Source organism: Silene latifolia, chromosome 9 (assembly GCF_048544455.1).
Source record: "Silene latifolia isolate original U9 population chromosome 9, ASM4854445v1, whole genome shotgun sequence".
Taxonomy (NCBI): domain Eukaryota; kingdom Viridiplantae; phylum Streptophyta; class Magnoliopsida; order Caryophyllales; family Caryophyllaceae; genus Silene; species Silene latifolia.
In genome coordinates, this window is record NC_133534.1 from 143,786,718 (window position 1) to 143,797,819 (window position 11,102).

An 11,102-nucleotide genomic window follows, 5' to 3' on the forward strand; every position below is an offset into this window, starting at 1 on the left:
TTGCAGGAATGCTGCAGTGTTCTATTGGGCAGTCTGTTGTCCTAGCTCAGATCAGTTCTAGACGATGGAGTAAGCATAAGAAGAATATTATCACCTCTGTAGTGCTGGCTGCTTGGTACTTGATCTGGTGGCAGAGGAATGAGGCTCGTCTGTTTGGCCGTGTAGCTGCCCCGAAGGTAGTTGCAAGGCAAGCTATAAATGCTGTAAAGAGACAGTTCCAGCCCTGTCATTTTAATATTGTCTCGTCAAATGATAGAAATTGGTTAGTTAGAGTGCACTTCTTGTAATATGAGCACTAAGTATGGCTTTTCTTTAAAGATGTTCTTGTATTGCTGATTTGATATGAATGAAAGCTTACATTTTAGCAAAAAAAAAAAAAAAAAAAAAAAAAAAAAAAAAAAACAAAGAAAAAAAAACTAGATCTGGGGAGAAAGTGTTGCTCAAGGTTTTATGGTTACGACCGTCGTATTTGTTGATATCAAATCCAAGGGCTAGAGTCGTCGGATTTGGGAGGTGATTTCGTAGAGGAACGCTTTTGATCCGCTGCTTGTGTTGATTTTGGTGATTGCATTCCAGGTAGGGTTTCCCTACTCAGTTATTGTATACATGATTATGAGATGGTTGATGGTCGATTAACATGTGAATATATCGTTATTGGTTTTGGTATTGTTGATATTGTAATTGGTTGTTGTTGATTGTCTGTGGTTTGCGAGGTGCGCCCTCGGCTGAATGGAGTCACTTGCGGGAGTGGCTTCACGCCCTTGATTCGCCCCTTGTGGTTCCCGTTACAAGGGGATGTGCACATTAAGGAACATGGGTTATTCGTTCGATGGAGATGAGCGGGGCTTAGGTTAGAACGGCTGCGGTCCCCACTGGCGGTGTGGTATATCTGTTTCGATGGATATTCTGGCAGGGCTACACACTTTAGTGTGTATTCAGATTATTGGTGATGTGATGGTGTTGGAGGATTGTGCTTGTGTAACTGTCTTTTGTATTGTCTTATATCGTTGTACAGTAACTGACCCCGTTTAATAGTTTTGAAAACTGTGGTGATCCATTCAGGGATGGTGAGCAGTGTTTAGCAGGTATGGCTTGGATGTGCACGGCTTAGCTGGGGATGAGTCACCACGAGTCAGCTAGTAGTCTTCCGTTGTTCTGTCAAGACATTTTTATTTATTCGGTTGGATTTTGGTTTGGAATAGTTGTTTTGTACCTTTCAGTTTTCGTTTGAATGTAATCACTTTAAACTATTTACTTAAAGTACGTTTCTTGATGGTCACTTTTAATTACTATGCCTCGGGTAACTGAGATGGTAGCATTCTCATGCGTCAGGTGGTCTTGGTAAGGCACCTTGGTGTATGGGGGTGTTACAATTATCCTACTCACGATTTGGAGCTGGGAGCCATGGTATTTGCATTAAAGTTATGGCACCATTATCTTTATGGAGCTACTTTTAAGGTATTTTCTGATCATAAGAGCTTGAAGTATATTTATACCTAGAAAGAGTTAAATATGAGACAGAGAAGATGGATTGAGCTAATTCGAGACTACGACATGGGGATAGTATATCATGAAGGGAAGACGAATGTAGTGGCGGATGCACTAAGTAGGAAGTCTGTCTATGCTTTATGCACTACTATGTCAAGGGTGAAATTGCATGAAGAGGTGAAGAGAATGGGAATTTGTATGATTCGAAAGGGTGATTCAATTGGGGATTTGACCATAGAGCCCGAGTTATATGCTGAGATTAGGGAGAAGTAGAAAGACGATGCTAGAATTGTAAGGTGGCGCGCGGCCGTGGACAGTACCGTGGACACTGGGGTTGTTTCCAAGTTCGAGATTCATTCTGATGACAATCTTAGATTTTCTGGAAGATGGTGTGTACCTGATAATGATGAGTTGAAAAAAAATATCGTTGTTGAAGCTTATTCTACACCTTATTCTGTTCATCCTGGAGGAGACAAATTATATAAAGATTTGAAAAAGACTTTTTGGTGGCCAAAGATGAAGAAGGAGGTAGCTGAGTTTGTTGGAAGGTGCTTAGTATGTCAAAGGGTGAAGGAAGAGCACAAGAGACCACAGGGTAGAGTTCAATTTTAGATGTGCCAGAATGGAAGTGGGAGAGCATTTCCATGGATTTTATTGCTGGCTTGCCCAGAACTCAGAAAGGGAATAATATGATATGGGTGGTTGTGGATAGATTAACTAAGTCAGCTCACTTTATTCCAATGAAAGATACGTGGAGTAAGGCGGAGTTGGCTAAGGCTTATAGCCTTATATAAAGTATGTGGTGAAGCTTCATGGTGTGCCTAAATATATTGTTTCTGATCGTGATTCAAGGTTTATATCTAAGTTCTGGCATGAGTTGCAATCTTTGATGGGGACTCAGTTGAAGATGAGTACAACATTTTATCCAGTTATAGATGGTCAGAGTGAGAGGAATATTCAGACACTGGAGGATATGTTGAGAGCCTATGTGATGGAGTTTGTAGATCATAGGAAGAGAGATTGAATTTGATTGAGTTCTCTTATAATAATAGTTACCATGCTAGCATTGGCATGCCACCTTTTGAGGCATTGTATGAGAGGAAGTGCAGGAGTCCAGTTTGTTAGGATGATAGAGCAGATGCAGTAGTGTTGGGACCTGAAATGATTCAGGAGATGGTGGAGCAAGTACAGGTTATTTGATAGAAGATGAGAGCTGCGCAGGATAGACAGAAGAGTTATGCATATTTAAAGAGAAGTGAGATAGAGTTTGAGGTAAGAGACAAAGTGTTACTAAAAGTATCTCATATGAAGGGTATGATGAGGTTTGGGAAGAGAGATAAGCTGAGTCAGAAGTTCATTGGACCATATAAGATTTTAGACCGGGTTGGAGAGGTAGGTTATCGATTAGAACACCTCCAGCTTTAGACAGAGTTCATAATGTATTTCATGTTTCGCAACTGAGGGTATGTGAGTGATCCAACTCAAGTGTTAGAGCCTGAGCATGTGTAGATAGACGAGCAGATGTCCTATATTGAGATGCCTAAGGAGATATTGGACAGAAATGTGAGAAATATTCGGAATGGAGATACAACGTCAAGGTTTTGTGGACTAATCATAATGTGGAGGAAGATACATGGGAAGCTGAAGCTACTATGAGTGTAATACCTTGCATTTATATAGATATCACTTGACCAAGTAAATGATCCACTCAGCCGAGTGAAGCTCCACTCGACCGAGTGGAGGACCGAGTACGCCTTGGCAGAAGGCTGTAAGTATGGAAAATTGGCCACTCGACCTAGTGACCATCCACTCGACCGAGTGGAGCCCCCACTCGATCGAGTGGACCGCCCACTCGACCGAGTGCCAGTCGAGTTGAGCTTACACGGGAAACTTGTTTGGTGGGAAGTCGCTTTCAAGGCTTAGCTTTTCAGATTTCCCACCTAAAAACCCTTCCCAGCCCTATTTCCACCACTATCTAAACTCTCAAAAATCTCTCTGGAACATTCACTCAACAATCCTCTCTAAACCTATCCTTCCCAAGTGAAGATTTCCTACCATCTCCTTCTTTCTTGTTCATCCACCCTATTTGTAAGTCGGTTTATGTTTTATTTCCTTAATTTTATATTAGTTACCTTAATTTATCATTAGTAGATTATCCCCTAATTAATTATGTTATGGAATTAAAATGGGTAATTAAGGGGTTTAATTAGTATAATTATTGTAGTAGATTATGGTAATGAATGTAGTAATTAATTGTGTAGGAAGCTTCATTGAGGAGCACTTCTAGTGGCTAGCTTGAGGATTTGGCAAGATAAGCTTGAGGTAGGGTTTTCCCTACTTAGATATAATGATATGGGTGTTAATTATGCATTTATTGTCATTAATTACATTTGCCTCATGGTAGTTGCATTGTAACATGTTCTTGATAATTAGGGTTTATGACATAATGTGGTTTCATGATGATTATGTAAAGGTGAGTATAATTAATGGTCATATGATGGTTACAATGTGTCAAGGGCAATTAAATGAGAAGAAATGAATTAGTGAAGAATTGAGCATGACAATAATTGTTGTGTCAATGTGATTGCATAACTGTCTTGGTTGAATGTGTTTGGCTTGATTGTGGTTTAGTTGACAATGGAGGATGATGAAGGATTCTTGGTTACGATTTTGGAGACGGAAGGCGGTTGGGAAATCGTCTTCCGCTCAAGTCACCCTTGAAGCTTCCCACTCCAAGGGGGATGTGCACATTTAGTACTTGGGTTATGGAGGGACTCGTGTGGTTGAGGCACGACGTCTGGCAGGGGATTCGAGTCGCTCTCGGGCTCGGTACCACGGACGTGTTTCGAGTACCTTGTGTTGGTTGTGGCGTCGTGGGCGTGTCTCGGCCACCGGTATGTGGAGGTGAGTATGTTGGAGGATGATTGTCATACATTTCATACTTTTTTGGAATTATGGTTATTGTCTTTACATTGTCATATGAGTATGTAGGCTCGATCATTGCATTTATTGAACATTTATATTGTTAAGCTAAAACTTGGGTTTAAATGTCTGTGGTGAACCATATGGTGATTTTCACCCATATAGGGAGCAGTGTTGACGGGTTAGCATGCTTGAACCGAGGGCTTGGGAGCGGTCTTCCTTAGTTGTCATCACTTGTACTTATCTTAGTTTTTGACATTTAAACTCCACTTCTTTCCATTGGGTTGTATTAATGGGATGGTATTTGCATCCCCTAAACATGTAACTATTTAACTAACTTCAACTTATCTATTTTAAGTTGTGTTAAGTACTTCTTTACTCGATTGTTCGCACTACAAGCTTGGGAAACCAAGTCTTATAATGCCTCCATGTGTTGGGAATGCCTAGAGGAAGGGTCCCGACTTATGAGGGTGTTACAATGAGGGACAAGTATCCTAATCTTTTTGTTTAATTTAGTTGGTTACTAGAACGTAATCCTTTTTTTAAGGGGGATATGATGTAACACCTCACATTTTATTGCATTCTTGACGATAAGTTTAATAATTAGAGTGTGTTTTAGCAGTTAATAATAAGTTGGGGTTTGATTTTTATTCGGTTATTGTTGTGTACTTTGAGTGAACTTCGGGACGAAGTTCTATTTAAGGGGGGAAGACTATAATACCCCGTATTTTAGTAGCATTTATAGTGGCTTTTAATGAATTAATTATGATGTTTATAATTTATAATAAAAATTAGACGGGATAATAGAATAAATAGAATTAAATAATAAATAATGCTTGAGTTGGAATTTTAGTGGTGGCCGTGTTGACCATGGGTAACTCGGTCAATGATAATAATACACGTAATCGTAATATTTGTATAAGGTAATAATAATAAAAGTGGAATTTCCTAATTGTCTTTCTACCAATTATAAATAGAAAAGAGGGGACCTTACCCTAGCATACACAATCCTAAAACTGAAATAATTCACATAAAGAGAGAATAAGAGATCTAAAGGCAAAAGGAAGGGGATTTAAGATCGTATAATCGACAAAAGGTATGACAGTCTCATAATTTAATTAATTAATGTTTTACATCGCATGTATACCGTGTTTGAAGCAACCATGCACCTAGAGCTGGAAAATCTTACCCGACCAGAACCGCCCGAAACCCGACCTGCAAAAACCCGAAATTTGGGTGAACCGAAACCGACTCGACCCGACCCGAGGTTAAACTAAAAACCGATACAATTCAAAATTGTATGAACCGAACCAAACCGTGACTCGACCCGACCCGACCTGTAACCCGATTCATCCCACGACCAGACATGACCCGACTCAACTCCACCCATAACCCGTAACCCGATTCATCCCACAACCCGACACGATCCGACTCGACTTGACCCGTAACTCAATTTACAACCCAACCCGACTTGACCCGATTTATGTATGTAAAAAAAAATACTTTTCGAAATTTTCGAACTCCAAAACAACTAGTCAAATAAGTGAATAATTTTGTTTTCCAATAATTGAACAATTTTATGTTATACACTTAAATTGTAATACCCCGTAATTTGATGGAATTTATATTTACGTTTCGAGAATTTTTAATAATTAGTTATGACATTTATAATTAATAATTGTGAACAAGACGGAATAATATAATAAAATAGCAAATGATAGAATAATGAGTCGGGATGGAAATTGGATAATAATAATATACGATAATTCATATAATAATAATAAACTGTAATTATGTTATAATAATAATAATAATAATAATAATAATAATAATAATAATAATACTAATAATAATAATAATAATAATAATAATAATAATAATAATAATAATAATAACAATAATAATAATAATAATAGTAATAGTAATAATAGTAATAATAGTAATAGTAATAATAGTAATAGTACTAGTAATAGTAATAGTAATAGTAATAGTAATAGTACTAGTACTAGTAATAGTAATAGTAATAGTAATAGTAATAGTAGTAATAGTCGTAAAAATAGTAATAATAGTAATAATAGTAATAATAGTAATAATAATAATAATAATAATAATAATAATAATAATAATAATAATAATAATAATAATAATAATAATAATAATTACAATAATACTAATAATATTCGTATTTGTATAATAGTAGTAATATGGTAATTATATAGTTTCCTAATTGCTTCCTTATACCCTATAACCCACCTATATAAATAGGTCTTATTCATCATAAAATACAAATAATTCACATAAGAGAAATGGGAAGAAAGACTAGCTAGGAGATCGTCAAAAGGTAATTTTCTAATCGTCTCATAACATTCTCACCTTAAGATTTATATAACTAATTAATTAGACTGCCGTTGACTGACCAGAGACCATGACCATGACCGGGAAACATCAGGGAGTAGTCGGACCTCCGTTTGACCACAACTGACCGACGGGAAAGAGGTGTGATAAATAGTAATTTAGCGTCATTTTACTCATACTTTTATCTTATATTCCGACTCGATTTTGCGTGCTTAAATGGTTAAAAAACTCATTTATTAACTAATTTATAATAATTAGTCATTTTAGTATAATTAATAATTAATTGTATTTTTATATAATATTAATATTATAATTAATTTATTAATGTTATATAGGTGAGACGGAAAGCAAGGCGAAAATTGAAGTGGGACGAGTCAAAGCTTTAAGTCAAAGAGGAGAGGAAATAAAGGTCAACCTTTGACCTTTCACCATCATCATCAACTCAACTCCATCCCTGCATCATTCATCCCCTGTTTTTTTCCTCCATTCACGCAGTTACCAACTGAAATCACCATTGCTGCTCACCTCATCACCATCACTTTACCACATTCAACTGCCACCTTCCGCGACGTCATCATTCATCATCACCCGTTACACCTCATGCCCCCAGCAATACTTCACCATTCATTTTCACGAGCTATCATATCAGTCACCATCTTGACTCGGTTTCGAATAACCCGAAAGCATATACCACCATCAACCACCACGTATCTCAACCTGCTCCTCCCTACATTCCCCCGTGTCCATCATCAATACCACGCACCCATTCATTCACCAACATCAACCGAAACCCGAGTCCTACAGCAGCTCCACCACCATTTATTCACCCGCACCATTAGCATTCACCGTCACCAATGTCCACCATTAATAACCACCTTCGCCATCAATCAAGCCCACAAAAAGCAATAACACAACATTTATCCACCTTCTCCTCCATAAACCGTATCACCATCCAACCATCTGCCCAGCTCAATCAGACTCCACCCTTAATCACGACTACAACCTACACCCGTCAGTTTCTGCCACTATGGCAGCAACATAAGCCGCACATTCGTCCATCGGAGCAGCGTGAAACCACCACCAGCAGCAAAAACCCCCCATTACCCCCATCAAATTCAAGCATCACTGGACTCGGGATCAAAACTGAACTAATTGGAAATCAATGATACTCCATGATGGTTCACCGGCAGCAGCTCCTCCAACCGACTGGGAATACATCACAGATTCCTTTCTTTTTCTCGAAATCTCGCTACCGGTATAGGCCCCGGCAGCCGACTTACCGGCACACAACACCATTTCAACGTTCTCGCATCACTTTTGTGCTCCCCTACCGGTTGCCCAGTAGCCGCCTCACCGGCACGCAACACCCGACAACACTACTTCTTCCCCTTGCTTCAAATGTCTCGCTGCCGGTGCCTACCGCTGCCGCCGGTGGACCGGCAGGGTTCCCTTTGCTTCCGTCTTTTACCTTTTGTTAATTGTGTCGATGTTTTGTTTGTTTGTGTCAATTGTGTCGATTTGCTTTTGTGGTGGTGGGGGGGGGAGGGATTATTATTATTATTATTATTATTATTATTATTATTAAGAGTATTATTATTATCATATTATTATTGGTTGTGTTATTATTAGATTAGTATAAAAAGACACCTCTCATTAGATTACCACACCTGAGATTATTTTAGACACCATAGTTTACCTTAGTTTATTATTCTACACATTAGATTAGAATAATTAGACTCTCTCATTATTGTAACAAGAACTCTAATATTTCTCCCTTTAATTTCCATTAATCAAAGTTGTAACCTTTCTTCCATATGAGTTTAATTCCTCTTTAATTTATTCAAGTTCTACAATTCTCAATAGTTTACATTTAGATTAGTGGGTTGTAATTGGAAGAAAAGAAGAGATTTATCTTCCTTATTTCAACCAAAGTTTCCACCTTTAATTAATGTTGGTATAATCCTTCTTCTTATTTCTCTTCCTTTCATTTATTTACATGTTTATTGTTTGCTTAATCACTTGTCTTTATATTATGCTTCCTCTTGTTATTTACTTGTTAAATTGTTCATCTTTTGCTTCCATTTTCATTACCATGTTCGAATAGTATATTGCTTGGGTGGAAGGGTAATCTTGTGTGGTTAATAGGGGTAGATTATTGGCTTGAAAAAACAAGTACTACATGGGTAATTTCTCTTCTAATGGTCATGCATACAAAGTGTTTGTGTAAATGTCTCAATGAGAATTCGAGTCAATTTCACTATTTTATAACTTGTTGGGTGAGAGCTTGACTTGTAACTAGATAATTTATGATGATTAGTGGGTCTTGGGTAATTAGAGCCAGAGTTTGATTATGCTTGGCCTTGGGTTAGTCTCACATCGAGGGGTGGGGATTTACCTTTGAAATTACTTTAATCACTTGTTATTTGTGACATTACTTGAACCTTTTCTCTACATGAGTGAACCCGACCACCCTTGCTTCCTAAATTAGCATTTAATCAATTTGTCATTGCCTGCTTTAATTGTAGTCTAATTAGTTAGTTCGTCAATCCTCCAATTGCATTTGCTAGAACTAAACTAGGAAACAAACGATCTATTTAAGAACCATAATCCCGTCTCTGGGGGATCGCCCTCACTCTACTACATTCATTAGTTAGGTATTGAGTTTACAAATATTGTTTGCATATGGAGGAGTACGACAAACTCGGTATCAAAATGACGTCGTTGCCGGGGACGGTGATATTGGATTAGATAAATTGTTTGTTTCTAGGCTTAGTTTATTTATTTGTTTGTTTTTACATCCTTGTCCTAGTGCATTTCTTGCATTAGGACCACTTGATCTTTCTTTGAGTGTATGTATAGGTCCAATACCGGTTCTCTTTTCCCCCTTGATCGAGAGATTGAGAATACTTTTTGGGTAAGAAGACAGTTGGCACTTTCATCCGTGAGAAGATCTCCACCCTTTGTTAATCCATCAAATACACCACCATCCACAATAGATTCCCTAAACATACCCCTCTCTTCTTCCACCTTACCTCCTCTTAACAGCCCACCACATAACCCTCCAAACAACTCTCCCGTAATTTCACCCACCCATTCACAACATTCAAATTCACCTAGACCACCATATACACCAAGAACCAACTTCATTGACAAAGAAACAACGGACCAACCAATGGGTTACTACCATAGACCGGATCCTAATCGGTCTTACTTGGCGATTAATTATGGAGTTCTTGCTCCTAATACTTTTGAGCTCCGTCATCATACAATATCCTGTATTCAACAAGATATTTTTCATGGCTTGAAGAGTGAAGATGCACATGAACATCTTGTCTTATTCAAGGAAAAAGCGGATATAATCAAGTATGATGGCATCACGGAAGAGCAAATTCTTCTTATGCTCTTTCCTCTTTCATTGAAGGATAATGCTAGAAAATGGTTGAATTCTCATGAACCGGGTACTTTCACTACTTGGAAAAGCTTATCAAAGGCTTTTATCAACAAAGTTTACCCTCCTTCAAAAACCGCTAGAATAAGACATAAAATCCAAACCTTCAAGCAAAAACATCGTGAAACTTTAAATGAAGCATGGGAAAGATTTAGAGACCTCCTTACCTCTTGCCCACATCATGGATTCCCCAAATAGATGACAACACAAATTTTCTTTCGAATCCTTGAACAAAGGTCTAGGGATTTGATTGTAGCGGCCTCCGGTGGCAACTTTGACAATATGAAAAATGCCCAAATCACGGAGATGATCCAAAATATTTCCGACATGGAAATTAGCTATAGAGGTAGAGAAGGTGACTATAGAAGAGAAAACGAGTCCAAGAGTGAAGGACCTTAAAAGCTAGAGTTGGAAAACAAGGCCAAGTTGGATGAATTGTTAAAGAAATTTGATAGCTTTTTGGTGGAGAGGAAGCATGAAAATGCTTATCATGAAGAAAGACCAAATCACCCCAAGGTCTACTATGTTCAATTGCCTAGGTCACCACCAAGGACCTACTCTCAACCAAGCTCTCCTCCAAGAAACTATCAACAATATGCTCCTACTTGTGAGAATTGTGGCGGTATTAGGCATTCATATAACACTTGCTCATCCTTTTTACAACAAGACCCATACCCACAAGAACCCTATGTTTTAAAAGACCAACAACCTCACCATTCCCAACAATAACAAAGCCCTTATCAACCTCCACCAATTGAACTCCCAAACCCAAACTCTTTCATTGAAGAAATGTTGAAAGAAATTGATGCTAGAGCGCAACAAAGAGAAGCCCAATATGATCAACAATTAGAGGATTTTAGAACCGAACTCACCAATGTCCAAGCTCACC

The 11,102-nt window shown here is 38.0% G+C and overlaps 2 protein-coding genes and 1 non-coding gene across 3 annotated transcripts; 2 read left to right on the forward strand and 1 right to left on the reverse strand.

Moving 5' to 3' along the window:
* Positions 1-1,512: 1,512 nt before the first annotated feature.
* LOC141601697 (uncharacterized) lies at positions 1,513-2,512 on the forward strand. Its single transcript, XM_074421994.1, has 3 exons — positions 1,513-1,757; positions 1,863-2,036; positions 2,341-2,512. Exons 1-3 carry the CDS (start codon positions 1,513-1,515, stop codon positions 2,510-2,512), a joined length of 591 nt encoding a protein of 196 aa, XP_074278095.1.
* A 182-nt stretch (positions 2,513-2,694) lies between these two features.
* Positions 2,695-3,144, forward strand: LOC141601698 (uncharacterized). The gene is made up of 2 exons (XM_074421995.1): positions 2,695-2,880; positions 2,998-3,144. The coding sequence occupies exons 1-2, from the start codon at positions 2,695-2,697 to the stop codon at positions 3,142-3,144; spliced, it is 333 nt and encodes a 110-aa protein (XP_074278096.1).
* A 7,150-nt stretch (positions 3,145-10,294) lies between these two features.
* LOC141603348 (small nucleolar RNA R71) lies at positions 10,295-10,401 on the reverse strand. Its single transcript, XR_012525230.1, has one exon. It is a non-coding gene; the product is annotated as a small nucleolar RNA R71 (small nucleolar RNA).
* Positions 10,402-11,102: the final 701 nt, after the last annotated feature.

Excerpts from the sequence above, each read along its gene's own strand:
- LOC141601698 (XM_074421995.1), top strand. The coding sequence starts at position 2,695 with ATGAGAGCTGCGCAGGATAGACAGAAGAGTTATGCATATTTAAAGAGA. Across the intron at positions 2,881-2,997 it reads TTTTAGACCGGGTTGGAGAG|ATAGACGAGCAGATGTCCTA; the intron begins GTAGGTTATCGA and ends GAGCATGTGTAG.
- LOC141601697 (XM_074421994.1), top strand. The coding sequence starts at position 1,513 with ATGAGACAGAGAAGATGGATTGAGCTAATTCGAGACTACGACATGGGG. Across the intron at positions 1,758-1,862 it reads TATGCTGAGATTAGGGAGAA|ATTTTCTGGAAGATGGTGTG; the intron begins GTAGAAAGACGA and ends TGACAATCTTAG. Across the intron at positions 2,037-2,340 it reads GTAGCTGAGTTTGTTGGAAG|GTTTATATCTAAGTTCTGGC; the intron begins GTGCTTAGTATG and ends TCGTGATTCAAG.